The sequence below is a fragment of the Coptis chinensis genome, chromosome 4, assembly GCF_015680905.1.
Source record: "Coptis chinensis isolate HL-2020 chromosome 4, ASM1568090v1, whole genome shotgun sequence".
Taxonomy (NCBI): Eukaryota; Viridiplantae; Streptophyta; class Magnoliopsida; order Ranunculales; family Ranunculaceae; genus Coptis; species Coptis chinensis.
In genome coordinates this window covers 977174-993073 of record NC_141459.1, presented here as the reverse complement: position 1 = coordinate 993073, position 15900 = coordinate 977174, and the positions used below count along the sequence as shown (strand labels likewise).

Sequence of the window (15900 nt, the reverse complement as noted above, 5' to 3'; positions counted from 1 at the left end):
AAATAGGTAAAGTGAATTGTCATTGCAATTTCTTGTCATGCATTACGATGTAATTGCACTCATTTGCCATTTGCACTTGCTTGCATCGAACCAAACAGAGCATAGTATACATAAAATGTTAAGAGGCTTGATGGATTAGTGTTGTAGTGCTACATGTAAGGCTTGGGTTCAAGTCTTACTATACACTATTTAATTTCCATATAAATTTATTAGACCTAAATTTGGCCCGAATCCGATCATGTCCAACGGACCTAGACTGGGACTTGGACTTTCTAAATGTAAACATAAGTGAGTTCTGTTCAAGTCCGGCCCGTTGACAGCCCTATAATCCATAGTCCATATTCTACTACGTGGGTGATATTTCATAATTTCAACCATTAAGAAAATATCAGTGAAATCGAGAATTTGATTATGGCATGTCTGCCTGTCTGCCTGTCTGGTACAAGAACTCTGATACAATGAAATATTTCGAGATAGTTCACAAACTTAATTGCCACGAAAACTGTTTCTGTTTATAAGTTATAACTGAAAAAACGACTTTCTAGACCACACCTCCCGCCTTCTTGCTATTCATCAAACAACAACACCAGAGAAAGAAAACTATAGAAAGAAAACAAACCAAGAAAAGAGTCTTCAACTAGTCATCAAGAAGAAGAAGAAGATAGGATGCAGTCCTTTCAATCTTCATCATCTCTTTCTTACAACAGCAACCAACTTCCCACTCCATCAACGACCACCACTCAACTGGCTAATCTCCAACTAGGTAGTTCACTCACCACCACCATCATGCCCATCATGCCTATATCAACTTTCAATGCTGACTTAGACACCCATGTTACTTTCTTTGATCCATGTTCTCTTTGTGGTAACAAGAAACGTCGTTCCCATCAATGCTTTGGTAACGAACCAAGAAAGAAGCTCATCTTCACTCCACCCATTGTCCCACCCATTCCACCTTATCAACCCACCAATAACCATACACCCATTCGTTCACCTGTTTCATCAGGTTTGACGGAGAATCATTCATCAGAGATGTTAAAGACTCATTTTCCATCATCACCACCACTCTCGGCAAATCTTGGTCGTTTGGGTTCATGTTCTGGTTCTTCAACTGGCTCTCCAGCTTCTGCCTCAAAACCACCTCGCCCACCAGCGAAAGTTCTCAATCGCTCCGTTTCCGATATCACTCCTTTATTGGAACGTGAACAGGTGAAAGTTTTAAACCGATCGGCTTCCACTCCTTCGCCTTCGTCTGGAAAGAAGATCTTGATTTTGTCACCGGAGCCGACGAACGGAAGTGGTGGTGGTGCTAGGGTTCCGGCGAGCTGTTCTGGTTCAGAAACAACATTTGAGGATAGTCCAGTGGTGGTAAGTGTTTTTTTGCACATTTACGAAACTATCCCTTCTTATTTGTGTAATTGACGGAATTAGCCCTTTGATATGTGTTATTGGAATTTGACAGAACCGTTTGAAGAAGAAAATGGAGAAAGGTCTAGCTGAGTTTGTGAATAAGGTTTTTAAGGAACCAGATACAGAACCAGACGAGGTAATTTATTTACATGACATAATTTTTTTATTAATTTTAATTTTAATAATTGGTGTTTAATGTTTTAGCGGGAAGCATGTCAAGCAAGTGGTGCTGAAGAGAATGTGGAAACAGAAGAAGTTGTGGAGTATTATAAACTGGGTAGTATCAAGTGCAGCTGCGGGAAGATTTTACAGTTTCGGTGCATTCCAGCAACAGAATGAGAGAAAGTGAGTGTTTTATGCAAAATGTATGTAGGCAGCAGGGTAGGAGGGTTTACGGAATGTAATAAGTAGGCAGCAATGTATGTAGTTTTAGTATGTTGTACAAGATTTGATATGGAATTATGGAAACTGTAGTAGTATAGTGATAATTCAAATTGATTACATACTTGTAAAAGACATGGATATGGGCAAGGAGTAATAACCAGTATTTGTTTGAAGAATCTGAGTTTTTTTTTAACTTTTGAGGTACATTTGTGCTATAGCACTTTTAAACTAAGCAGGTTAAGTTTAGTACTTGGAAGTTGGAAGTATGATTATGGAACTGCAGTCACAGGTGTACCTTCCACAGATGGTTACTGCCTTTGCTGGTGCTCCATTCTGAACATCATTTTTTTAGGTGCCTTAAGGAATGGAGGACTTCAACAAACAACCCTTCAGGCCACTGATAAATGATAATAACTGGATAGCACCTCCAATGGGATACTATAAACTCAATGTTGATGCAAGCTTCAGAATACATAACAATAATGCAGCAGGTTATGGTTATGCTATTTGAGATCATAATGGAAACCTAATTGATGCAGGAACTGATATTGGTTGGGAGCCAGACCCTGAATCAGCAGAATGCAGAGGATTCATCAAGGCACTTAACTGGTGCAAACAGCTCCAGTTATCCACCAAGTTTCTAATCGAGATGGATAATAAAGCCGTAGTTCATTTTTTGGAGGAAAAGGAGACAAGTATCTCATGGACATCTAAAAATATCCTCATTGATGCTGCTAGGCTTATGAAATCAATGAATTGTGTAAATATTAAGTATGTACCCCGAACTGCAAACACAGTAGCACATGCTCTAGTTTCTTTTGCTTATAAGTTATCTCCAGCAAGAAGGTTATCAATTCCTCCACCATGGCTTTCAAAAGCAGTGGAGGAAGACAAGTCATCTATGTAACCTTCTCTGATCTATATATATATATTTATATAATGATTACCAAAACAGAAAAAGGAATGGAGGACTTGGGATTCTTGAGAAGGAGCAAAAAGCTCAACCGTCGATAGGAAGACTTGGCGAACTAGTAAGGACTGTAATTGTAGTATTGTACTCGTATTGGTGTTGCTCTGGTCAATAACTGTGGTCGTGGGCATTGTACTTTGGTGGTTAGTTTTAAGAAAGCTGAGCTCTCTTACAAGTTAAAATATCAATAGTACGTCTTACCTCCTGAAGAATTGTTTGATTAGTTTTAAGAAAGATTGTGATCTTTCGACATGCAAACCCCAGGGCAAGTCCTGGCTCAACTGGAAAATCTAAGATAGTTCCTCCGCAGTTGGTTTATCAGTAGGTGGAAGTTCAGCTTCCCAATCTGTTAGTGATCGAGGAGGTTATGCGTGCTAATGGATTTGACCTTGTAAAAATGGTTCTTACATAGATGAATCATAAGTTCCTAATCTGCACTATAAGTGCAACTTTTCCACATTATTGACAATGTAGATCAGTAGATGTAGTATGCACTTTTCCATATTATTTGACAACAAAGAAGAGAATCACATTACTCCATTAGTATCATAAAGCAACTTCATTAGAAAACAAAATTTATTGGAGTTAATATCCAGCACTAAGCAGCTAAGCTCCGACATACATTTTGGCTGCAAATATCGATTGCAATTTTACTTCTTATCATCTCTCTGCCAATTTCACAATAGGTCGAAACAAAGACAACTCTAGTACTCTACATAACATCATATCACATATTGACTAAATGCCTCCAAATCAATAAGCAGGTGAATCCACTTTTGGTTTCACCATCTTACAAACATCAGCATAACAGATTGACTTACTGCATAATATGGTATTTCTTTATTCAAAAAATGGCTTAAAATGACTTCTAATTAGGATGAACCTTAGAAGGTTTCGAAGACAGTCCCTTCCATGCAGATTTCATGGAAGAAGTCGCGGAATGAAGTGCAGCTTCCATGTACTTCTTTGCCGCTACTGTAGCCGCACTTTCCATAGACTTTCCCATATTCTTTGCACTATTAGCTACTCTAAGAAGACTCTCAAGTTCAGCCTTGGAGGTACTATCAAGTTCATCTTCAAAAAGTCTAAATTCTTCCATGGCATCTTCCATGACTGACTCAAGATAATTTTCAGCTTCTTTCAAGGACAACTCTGCTTCATGGACTTCTTTGTTAAGATCAGATTCCATGCTAGCCCATGAGTTGTAGGCCTCTAGTTCAAAAAACTTCATTAGTTCTTGAATTGTATTTGGATCAAAATTCTTGTCTAGTAGAGCTTGGTCTGATAGAAAAGAGAATTGAGAGAGTAGAGCTTCCATTGTTGTTCTAAACTTCTAATGTCAGATCACAAGATGTGCAATTTGGTTGTTTTGGAATGCCATTGGATACTTTTCTTATCTTTAAAAACTTTTTGAGTTGCATTATTAAGTGGGGAACTGCTAATTAGCAACCCATTTTAAGGAGTTGTATTGGTGCGTACCCCCTAGTCCAACCCACACCCACACCGAAACCTGTCCGAACCCGAACCTAAACCAAAATACATAGGGTAGGATTTGGTCACACTTTCTAAACCTGAACCGACCCGATAATTTAGCCCTAAACACGTTAAAATGGCTAAAAAACCCGAAACCAAACCCAAACCAAAATCGAACCCCAAATCTGATTTCAATGTCATACTACTAATCTCATATAAAATAATGAGTTAGATAAATATTTGGATTATAACCTCATTCATGTTTAAAAATGATAAGTTATTTAATATATTGGATTATGAAAAAAAATTATGTTGGGATTTTTAATTTTTTTCAGTAACTGCACGTGATTATGTGTCTATAGTTCATTCCGAATCTATCTATTTTTAAATCATATCAAATAATTATGTCCGAATATAAGTAATAATTACTTCCAAGTTCATTATAAGTTTTATTTTGTTTGAAGGATTAGTAGATAACCAGAAAAAGGAATAAAATGTAGATATATATTTCAAATAAAGTTTCTTATTGTCTTCTTTCTTCTTTTATACCGGGTTTTATTTTATCCAAAATCCAAACCCGAGCTCGATAGGTACCCGAAATATAAGATTAAAATAGGGTTTGGTCACACTTCTCAACAAAAATACTCGATTCGAAAACCGGTCCGAGTTCGGATAACCCAATACCCGTTCAAAACCCGAAAAGTCGGGTTCGGGCCGGGTACCCGTTTGGACATCCCTACCTAGTCCCGCTTTATGTCCCATACTCCATGTTAATTGGTGGACCCGAAATTGAGGAAGAAGAAGAAGAAGAAGGAGAAGGAGAAATGGTGTTGTGGGTATTCGGGTACGGGTCATTAATATGGAAAGCAGGGTTTGAATACAACGAACGTCTCGTCGGTTTCATCAAAGGATATCGACGTGTCTTCTACCAAGGTTCTCTCTTTATACTCTTAGAAATTATTATGTCTTGAATGTGTATGTGAAATTTGAAGTTGGTGATTGGTGATTGGGTATAGGTAGCACTGATCATAGAGGAACTCCAGAGTATCCAGGCAGAACAGTTACATTACAACCTGTTCAAGGAGAAGTTTGTGTAAGTAGCCCATGTGTGACACGGTCTCATTCTATGATTGTATTAATCCCAGGTTAATGTGTTTTTGGTTATCTTGATATTATATTTCCATTTTATATGTTGATGCTTTGATTTGAATTTGCATTCTTTGTCATTTGATGTTATAGTGGGGAGCTGCTTATAAGGTTTCAGGGGAGGAGGCTGAACAGATTGCTTTAACAGTACGAATTTTGAGTTTATGTATTCACAAATTGCTATTCAGTTTCGCATGATTTCCTTAAGCATTTTTTTTCTTCATGCTTTAAGCAAGTTTCATAATTTTGCATAGATGAGTACTTTTCATTTTCTTGGAGTATTACTTATTTTAATTGATTGATCGCCGTATAACTTTTCTCTTAGGTTAATTTTTCATGACTCGTGGGTATCAGGCCATCAGCATTAAGGGAAACACTCACTAAATCACAACTAGTAGAATGAGAATAAATTTTGGTATTGGAGTGACCCTTGGAGAATTGAGAAAAAGTCGGGTGACAGAATTGGGATCATTGATTTATTTGCATTGTGTCTTTAACACGGTATAATGGGATGAATAAATATGAGTGTTGTTCAATTAGTCTATGCTTTAGATAACACACTTAACTAGAATGTCACTTAAGCTGCATTCTTAACAAAAGAATATTCCTTAATCTGAAGTTACCGTTTCAACTCTTATGCTCTTTTAAATGGAATTAGGTTGAGTTGATGAAAATTGCATTTCTGTTTAGGTTTCATCCAAAGCTGTCTGTCTTACAAGATGAATTTTGTAACATTCTCCCATTCGATTATACAAACCCTTGTCAGAATCATTTTTTGATTAGCTCACAAACCAAAGTTCTACAAAACACTACAGATTTCCCAAGTTAATTGCATGCTACCTTATTTGGTTGTTTTAAACTCTAGGTATCTTAACATTTAACTTAATGTACCAGATATACTAATTCAGTACATAATTCGCTGTGCATAGTTCTATTTTGATCTGTAGTAAAATGATGGTGGTCTATTGTGCAGTATCTAGAAGTTAGGGAAAAGCAGTACGATGTGAAGGCTCATCTTGACTTCTTCACCGTAAGTTTGGATACTCTTATTATAGTATTACTGATCTTATGATGCAATTGAGACTTACCTAATGTAAAATGGTTTCAGGACCCGAAAGATGCAACTCCAGCAATATCTGGGATCATGGTGTGAGTGGCAGTAATTAAAATCATTATCATTTCAGTTATGTTTTATCTTACTTATGTGGGACAATTCAGAATCTGACTCACTGCCCTTTAGATATATAGCATCTCCAGACAAGACGCTCAATAGGAATTACTTGGGGCCTGCATCACTTGAGGAGATGGCAGAGTATGTCTATCCCATACCAAATTATACCGTTTTCTATGAAAAGCTTCAATGCTTTATAGTTTATAAATGACAATTTTCCTTTTACCCCTTGTTATGCAGCCAAATGATCCGTGCGGAAGGCCCCTCTGGACCTAACAGAGACTACCTTTTTCAGTTAGAACAGGCTCTTCTCCAACTTGGTAGGCTATTCTCAAGGCTCCTCAATTGCAGTACTAATCAATCTTTTTCTTTTTCTTTTTGTTAATTCATCTTTCGCCTTGCCCGCTCTCACCTTTTAAGTTTCCTTCATTTCTTGTAGGATGTGAAGATAAGCATGTCATGGACCTTGCAAATGCAGTTCGAGAACTCCTTTGTGCATGAGAGGGATTTGACAGCTTCATGACTTAATGAAGTGCAGTTTATTGTTTAGCGTCCAGCTAGGGTAGTATGGTACGGTAATCTTTTTTAAGTTTTTTTATCTCCCTTTCAGCATTATAGCCGCATTCGCTTTCATTTCAGAATGTGTCATTCTCATTCTCATAGTAATAATGTTTTCATTGTTTCAGCTCTCACGGTAGGATGTAGCATTATGCTGAATGAATGCCTAAATGAAATGGCACAAAGAGTATTGTTCTCTGTGATTTACCAGCACAATGTCCTGCATCCCTTCCGCGGCGAGGAATGGCTAGATACTGTCTTTGATGTCCTCACGTGAACAGAGACGCTTCACTCAGACAATTTGATGTATACGTGAATTCAATTTATTTTTATTTTTTGTTATCATTATTTATAAAAAAAAATTGGAAGATGGATAAAAGGATTCTACAATTTGTTACAACTTACAAATAAACTATTGCGTCTATTTATTTGAACTGGAGATTATATATTGTATACTCGTAGATATATGTTTACTCCCACCCTAGTCCCTAATCTGGAGAGGTTTAACTCCACTTAGGGGTGTGCACGGGTCGGTTTGGATCGGTTTTGGGCTAAAACCGATCACCGAACCGACCATATCGGTTTATGCAATATGGTAACTGAACCGACCTGACCCTATAGACTCAACCGACCTGCAACCGACCCGACCATATTCTGTTCTAACCGATGCCCGACCAAAACCGACTGTTGGTCGGTTTACCCGATTATAACCGACCCAACCCCAAATTCAAAAGATCAATTGCAAACAAGCCACAGAGATTGAATGGAAGCGACTGTCACTTCGAGGGCATTCAAACCTTTTAACTGATGGAACTAACATGTATATTTAGTCTGAAAACTTTACAGAAACTAAAGCCTGTACTCTTGTTCAATATCTATTCTTTCTTTCTTTTTTAAATGGGTTATATCTAAAGTGGTTCTGCTTTTGTTGATTTTTCAGAGAAAACAACCAGTTATGTTCCAACCAGGTAGTGAATTCTTGCCTATGATTGATGAGGTTGGTTGATTCTTTAATTTTATTGGAGTGTAAATAAAATTTTGTAATGAGTACTGTTTGTAAAGTTATATAAAACTATGAAGTTAATGTTGTTTGGCTTTTGACAAAAATTACAGGTTTATAAAGCACTATTAGAGAAAACCAAATCAGTCCCAGGTGCTAAAGTGGAGAATAATAGGTTATTTTATGATTTGGTTATGTAGCATCCCCATCAGAGTACTATGAAAATTGACAAAATAAAAACAAACGATATATTTATATTTTGATATATGATGTCTGAAAATTCAACATGTCACAAATTTTCGGGGCATATAGCGGAATTTGGTACTGTTAAGTGTTAACGGTCAACTGTTGTCGTGCTAGACTGCTAAGGTGCACTGTAGTCTGTAGATGCTGATTGGAAGAAGAAGTGGCTAATCTAATTCCTCTTAGATCTCGCGGTAATCTTCTTTCATCACTGTTTCTTCATTTTATCGCTTAAAACCCCCAATCAAATTTAACTCTTACTCCATAAACCCTCACACACATTTTATCTCCTCTAATGTTCATAAAACTTGTATATATTTACTGCTAAAAATGAAAAACAAGAAGAAAAACCACTCCTCGGTACTGCCCAAGTCATCACTTCCTCCTCCTCCTCACCATTTTCTACCACCATTTTACCCACCTTGGTCTACATACCCAGGTGTTTGGCAATTTCCACCGCCACACGACTTTCCAATAACAATGCCGCCTCTAAATTGCCCTCCACAAGGGATTATTCCCATCCCTCAACATCCTCATTTTGGCTTCTGGCCGCATCCCGGAGGTTTTACCTCCCCACCTATAGTAATGAGCCCTATCATGCCTCAAACAAGTGGTCAAGGTTCAGTAGTGTCATTACCTACTACTAGCCAAGCTCCAACTGCTATTGCTCCTTCACAAGCACCCCCACCACTTAGGAGACGTTCGAATGCCCCCCCTCCCCCCCCGCTCTCTGGCTTAGAGGCATCTCATTTTGCCCCAAGCTTGATTCGGACATCTAGTCCGCAAAGGGCTCATCCCCCCCAATCGTCTTTGGTGGGTTGTGAGTCTGGAGCTGATGGGGCGACTCGTTTTGCCCCCAAGTTTGATTCAGACATTTAGTCCGCAAAGGGCTCATCCCCCCGCCTTTGGTGTTTGTGAAGCCTGATAGGGGTAGCTCATTTGCCCCCAAGTTTGATTCGGACATTTAGTCCACGAAGGGCTCATCCCCCCCCCCCAGCTGTCTTTGGTCAGCTGTGAAGCCTGATGGGGGTAGCTCAATTTGCCCCCAAGTTTGATTCAAACCTCTAGTCCGCAAAGGGCTTATCCCCCTCGTTGTCTTAAGTTAGCTGTGAAGCCTGATGGGGGCAACTCAATTTGCCCCCAAGTTATTTTCATTCATAGCTCAATACTCATGAAACAATTGGAAGAAGTATGCTCTCTATTTCATTGATATAACATTTAACACAAACTATCATTCCTCAGCTCACTTAGCAATATCTAAAAGCAAGCTTCATCTCTTTTAATTGAAAAACTAAACAAAGACTCCGAGGTTCCCCGTATAGCTAGTACGGGGCTCGACTTTGGTCTTACTCAATGTTATATCATACAATATACATTTAATGCAGACAGTAAACTCTTTGATGACAATATAGTGTATGCAAATAAGGTAGTAAATGAGGTGAGATGGATCCATCTCCGATACCAAACTCAAACTCCTTTCGGTTCCGCGGCATCGCAATTCTTTCTCTTTCTCTGTAACCTGAAACTTTCATGTTCGAGTATTGTCCAAATAACACGTGAGATATAATGAAGGACATTCCACATAAACACTTGTATACAAGACTAATGGCGATAAAGTGCTCCATACAACGTACCACCCGTCTTACCTTGAGGGGTACAACCTCTGTTTCGACAGTAAACTGTTTCAACATAACAAGAGCAATGGTAAAGAATGCACTAAGAAACAGAGGAATTTGATGTTGGAGGAGATGAAACTGAAACAAATAATGGCTGCCTACGTATCCAAAATCTATTATTTAGGGATCAAGTTTCAACGTAGTTCCTTATGAAAAATAGTTTGGTATTTATATAGGTAGAGTAGAGAGTCATTGAAGCTCAAGTAAAGTAATCTTGTAACTTGAGTAATGTGATAGAATATAACTCTCAACCGATAATTATTCCTTTGATGTTAAAATGAATCCGGACATAAATTAAGACATACATTAGTGGTAAGCCGTGTGGCTAAGGTTGATCTTAGATTACATACGAAGTTAATGGGCCCCAGACATCGATCCACAGATTGCAAATTGGGCTTTAGCCCTGTTGATTAAACGAATAAAATGGAGACCCCTAATAATGGACAGTTTGCCACGTGATAAGCGCATAAATATTATATATTTACACTCAATTTTATATTAGTTAGTTCGTTTAATTTATTCGTTTGATTTAGTTAACGTATTTTTTATGTTTTTTGCAGGATTGGATTTGAGTTGATTAAAAGTGCCGAAACTATCGATATTCGAAATGTTAGTGCATGAGTTCGTGGTTAGGTTGCTTGGCGTTGGTTATTCAATTATGGAGATCGAGGTGCCTGGTGATGGTTTGTTTGCGTGCATTAGATTTGGCCTTGTGTCACTAATGAGAATTTAAAACCAATGGAGTCGTTATTGATCTGGACTTAATTGGTACCTTAAATTAGCACCTGATCGTAACAGAGAAACAAGGCTATAGTTTTGAATAGGCACATAAAGACGAAACTTAAGTGGGTAGCTTACATGCCGCATGAGCCAAGGGGGTTGACTTAATGAGATTGTTTAAATTATGGGCCGAAATTAGTTATATCCCATGAGCTTAAGTAGTCACATGAACAGCAAGGGGGTGGACCTAGAATTAAAGACCGGACCATGTGCACTCAACTCAAACTAAAGGCCAACTATCTATCCTACCTACTGGACCACAGGATTGGAACATTAGTTCCTTCTTCATTTCACTTCGCACGAACAGAACCCCAAAACCCCTTTAAATTCTGGCGAATTGATCGAAATCGAACCAAACAACTAAATAACCCACACACTACCTTACCATAAACTCTACCTACTCTCGCTACCACCGAATCAAGGAATTAGTTTCCTTCTCCAATTCATTCTCGCAAATAGGAAGGAAAACCCAAAACAGCATCTCCTTTAATTCGGACTTGGATCGAAATCGAAACTCTTGCGACCGACTTAGAGTTTCCATTCCAAATCAAACACTGCCATAACCAAACCTCTATATATACAAGGGGAAACAAAGAGGAGGGCGCTCCAGAATATCTAGAAAATCAGATCTTGAGGGAGGAGAAACTCGAGTTAGCGCCGGCGGAATTGAAGCTTGGGCAAACCGGATTGGGAGAAGACGACACCACTGCTGGACTACGGTTTTGCGATGATTATCTCTTCTTTTAATTTCGTTTTTCCCTTCATTCATATTGTTATGTGTAACTAAACCCAAGTCTAGGGCTTAGATGAAGCCCATCTGATCGTTGTTTATATTGAGATTAAATTTAATGATTACGGTTAGTTCAATATTATTTTATTCTTCTAGTTTCATGTATTGATAGCTAGCTTATATCTTTCATATAGTATGTCACACATGCTTTATAGTTCGATATTTTGCTATTAGTTACGCTTTGTTTTAACCGTTGACGTCAAATTTAGATATTATTCGTGCGAAGTAAAAAGGCGAAAGTAATGTTTTAAGTTTGATCAGAAGTGCGAAACTTTAGAAGATACATGTTTAGTTAAAAGTTGTCACGATCATATCTCCGAGAAAGCAGTTGATTCTCATCGATAATGCTACTCGTATAAATCTGGAACATTGAATTTGATTCTAAATATACAAACAGAAGTCAAGGTGGATTCGATAGTCATAGAATTCTCTTCCTATTTGATAAAATTCAATTATTTAGTTTATAGTTTTCATAGTTTAAATAGTTTAGTGAGTAGTTAATTCAATTTTCCATAAAAAGAATATTGTCTGAATTAGTTAAGTATAATTTTAATACTCGTTTGTCGTAAGTAGCAATCCCTGTGGGATTGACCCGTTTGCCGTCGCAACTATTTTCAACGATAGTTGTGTGCGCTTGCGGTTTAACTAAGGTTAGATTAGTCTAATTAATTTAGACCGACTAATTTCCTATCACCACGTATGTGGGGGTCGAACACCCTCTTTGTCATGCGAACAAAGTTCACATGGCAAAGAAGAGAAGAAAAAGCAAGGAAAAAATGGAATAAGAAAAGAGTAAGCGGATGTATAACAAAGTGTCGCGCGAACGTAAATGATAGGAAAATGGACAATCGGGAAAAAGTCGTGAACTATCAAAAACGAAAGAATATCAAACTAACGTATACAAGACGCAATGTAGTTAAGAAAATGGCTGAAAAATGTACCGAAAAAATAAAAGATGCACAAAAAAAATTTCAAAAGAAATTGATTACCGAAAATGTACCGAACCCATTACGCAACAATATGAAAGTTGTTTTTGTTGTTTTTTTTTTTTTTTTAACGACGCGTGCCAGCGGAATAACGATACTAAGATTAGACCGTTGAAATTAAACATAGGAACATTTTAGTAATAACAGTACTAAAAGAAAATTAAATACTAATTGGACTCAAAGTGTTGGGATGAGATAAGAATGTGCAATAGATAAGAATTGAGATTAGAGATAAAGTTGGATTAGAAAAGAATGTGGAGTAGATAAGTAGTTTTTTGTTTGATCCGTCCAAAATACGTTGGGCCTACTTAATTGTTGGTTGGGCCTGCTTAATTCAAAAGGATACGGTCTCCTGCTTAACTCAAAAGGAAAGCTAAAACCGAAAAATAGAAGTTTGACCATCATGTAAAAACCAAAAGCCAAAAAGGATTTGGTTTCTTTTATGAGTCTAAAAAGTTTTTTTTGTCTCATTATAAGGACTCTTTCCAGTTTCGGAAAATTGGGTATAGGTACACAGACACAAATTTCTTAAGTTTAGAGGAAATAGCAATTTTTTTTTCCTCCATAAAAACTGAAATTGGACATCTGTCTCAAATTTCATACTGACTTTTACAATTTTGACCTCTTTTATTAGTCCCAACTAAAGAAGCCAATTACCAACAAAAAAAAAGATACAAACTAAATCAGTTACCAAAAGAGTAGTGGGTTAATCAAAATAACTAAAATTCATCCGAAATCTACAAAATCCCAATTAAAAGTGAGATGAATTTCTGGAGAGACCAAAACAATATGGAAAACATCAAGTTCAAAAACGAAAAAAATGTATGTTGATTACAACTAATTTCAATACAGCTTTAACAATTTAAAATGCATCTCTGATAATTTTGAATAACATGTTTATGTTTTGTTTGATGTAATTCAAATTGTGAAATTGTGAAAGGACAAATGGTTTTTTTTTATAAGACAATTGTATTATTTGATTGCAGTACATCTTGGAGCAATACACACGCACCCTTGCCTGATGAGTGGTCTCGATTGACACACACACCTACAACCTGCGCACATTAGATTTTCGTATTATTTATTTGTAGAAGAAATTGGCAGTTACAAATAAAAGGGTAAAAAGGATAAATAAGAAGTTTTAAAAACAGTTAATACACCCAAAAAGTGACATGTTGTTAAAATTAGAGTAGAATCAAAATATAATATTGGTCTTTCTCTATACAAAAAACACACTAAAGAAAGTGTATAGAGCCCAATTTCTAGGTTTCGAAATAAGAAGTTCACTCCATAAATTATCGGTTGAAAAAAGTTGATCCACTACTTACAGGAAAAGAAGCAAGGTACGTGGGGCTCATTGCATCATATAACAACAAAAACAAAGAAGCAATGAACAGGAACAACAAGATCTTGGCTGCGAGCAAAATATATTCACAAAGAGTCGATGAATGGAAAAAGTTAGAAGTTTGTGGCAAAAAAATTGTCAATTAATGTCGAGAAGATGATTAAAAAGAAGGTGAGAATAGTTATTAGATTGGTTCAATTTATTATTACAAGAAAAGAATTGATTTTCAATGTTTTAGAGCAAAAATAACAAAAAATTGTCGGAAAAGTCAATTTTAATTTGGGAAAGGAAAGTTTCGTTGAAAAAGATCGCTCAATGTTTTAGAAAAAAATAACAAAACTGTTGGAAGTTTCAATTAGCTGGGAAAATTTGCTTGGAAAGATTCAATGCCTTCGAAAAAAAAATGGCTGTTGGAAATGCAATTTAGAAAAAAAAATGAATGCCTTAGAAAAAATAATGAAGTTCGCCAAAACTTTTCGGAAAATTTTCAGAGAAAGATCGGCACAATGCCTTGGAAAAAATAATGAAGTTGACGAAAATTTTCGCTTGGAAAATTTCTCGTTGAAAGATCGGCACAATGCCTTAGAAAAAATAATGAAGCTGACGAAAATTTTCACTCGGAAAATTTATCGTAGAAAAATCGGCAGAATGCCTTAGAAAAAATAATGACGCTAACGAAAATTTTCGCTCGGAAATTTTTTCGGAGAAAAATCTGCACAATGCCTTAGAAAAAATAATGACGCTGACGAAAATTTTCGCTCGGAAAATTTTTCATAGAAAGATCGACACAATGCCTTAGAAAAAATAATGAAACTGACGATTTTAAATTTTTGCACGAAATTTTTCGTAGAAAGATCGGCACAATGCCTTAGAAAAAATAATGAAGCTAATGAAAATTTTCGCTCGGAAAATTTTTCGTAGAAAGATCGGCACAATGCCTTAGAAAAAATAATGAAGCTGACGGAAAGTTTAACTTAAAAAGTTTAACTCAGAAAGTTGGACTTAATGCCTTAGAAAAAATAATGAAGATGGAGAAAGTTTTCGCGAAGAAAATTGACGTAATGCGAATTCTCGCCGCACGGAGAAACGGCGGTATTACGAGCAAATTATATTCATAAAGAGTCGACGGAGAAAAGTTTAGCACAGAAAGGCGTTAATTAATGTCGTAGAAGAATTAAAGAAATTGACAGAAGTTTCGTTGAGAAAGAGCGGCACAATGCCTTAGAAAAAAGAATAATTGCGGAAAATAGTTAACCAAAGCTTAAGCTTAAAAGCGAATGCAGATTTCGAAGAAGAAAATGAAGATTTAATCGAACAACCGTAAGACAATTGACAGAGACAATTGATTAAGTAATTGTGTGAATGTAATACCATAGAGCTAAAACTTCTTTTGATGAAAAATAAAAATAAAGATGGGTTTGCTATTGAATATTGTTGTTGTGTCAGATAACATACCTGCGGAAAACTGACAATGTTGTAGATTTATGTAGTTGAAATGAAATAGAACGAGACGCCCCCATGTAGAGAAAAATGCCCCCAATGCGTACTTAATTTTGCAAAATTAGGCTAAACGAGCATAAAAGCGTTCAAACTTAGGCTGATGAAGCTAAACGTGGTAACCTCGTCAGATTTTGTTGGAACGATAGTAATGGACTAAGCGAGCGTAAAAGCGTTCAAACTTAAACTGACGAAGTTAAACGCGGTAACTTTGTCAGATTTTGTCGTAACGATAGTAACGAACTAAGAGAGCGTAAAAGCGTTCAAACTTAGACTGGCGAAGTTAAACGTAGTAACTTCGTCAGATTTTGTCGTAGCGATAGTAATTACTAAGCGAGCGTAAAAAGCGTTCGAACTTAGACTGACAAAGCTAAATGTGGTAACTTCGTCAGATTTTTTCGTAATGATAATAATGAACTAAGCGAACGTAAAAACGTTCAAACTTAGACTGACAAAGCTAAATATGGTAAT

At 36.7% G+C, this 15900-nt stretch overlaps 3 protein-coding genes across 7 annotated transcripts; 2 read left to right on the top strand and 1 right to left on the bottom strand.

The window, feature by feature from the left end:
• The first annotated feature begins 290 nt into the window (after positions 1 to 290).
• Positions 291 to 1924, top strand: LOC147501012 (uncharacterized). Its single transcript, XM_086603757.1, has 3 exons — positions 291 to 1368; positions 1463 to 1546; positions 1615 to 1924. Exons 1-3 carry the CDS (start codon positions 667 to 669, stop codon positions 1747 to 1749), a joined length of 921 nt encoding a protein of 306 aa, XP_086459883.1. The 5' UTR covers positions 291 to 666; the 3' UTR covers positions 1750 to 1924.
• A 1384-nt stretch (positions 1925 to 3308) lies between these two features.
• On the bottom strand, positions 3309 to 4162 carry MEE9 (maternal effect embryo arrest 9). The gene has a single exon (XM_086606045.1). It carries the CDS (start codon positions 4080 to 4082, stop codon positions 3633 to 3635), a length of 450 nt encoding a protein of 149 aa, XP_086462171.1. The 5' UTR covers positions 4083 to 4162; the 3' UTR covers positions 3309 to 3632.
• Positions 4163 to 5010: 848 nt separating this feature from the next.
• LOC147501010 (ChaC-like family protein) lies at positions 5011 to 11620 on the top strand. Of its 5 annotated transcripts, XM_086606041.1 has the most exons (11): positions 5011 to 5170; positions 5254 to 5330; positions 5477 to 5530; positions 6357 to 6413; positions 6492 to 6532; positions 6624 to 6695; positions 6795 to 6904; positions 6994 to 7124; positions 7241 to 7418; positions 8053 to 8109; positions 10592 to 11620. In XM_086606041.1, the coding sequence occupies exons 1-8, from the start codon at positions 5062 to 5064 to the stop codon at positions 7053 to 7055; spliced, it is 582 nt and encodes a 193-aa protein (XP_086462167.1). In that variant the 5' UTR covers positions 5011 to 5061; the 3' UTR covers positions 7056 to 7124; positions 7241 to 7418; positions 8053 to 8109; positions 10592 to 11620. The 5 variants fall into 5 exon arrangements, with proteins under 5 accessions (XP_086462167.1, XP_086462169.1, XP_086462170.1 ...); XM_086606043.1 differs by lacking the exons at positions 8053 to 8109; positions 10592 to 11620 and having other exon boundaries at positions 6795 to 6874; positions 7241 to 7510; XM_086606044.1 differs by lacking the exons at positions 8053 to 8109; positions 10592 to 11620 and having other exon boundaries at positions 6795 to 6874; positions 6994 to 7129; positions 7241 to 7510.
• Positions 11621 to 15900: the final 4280 nt, after the last annotated feature.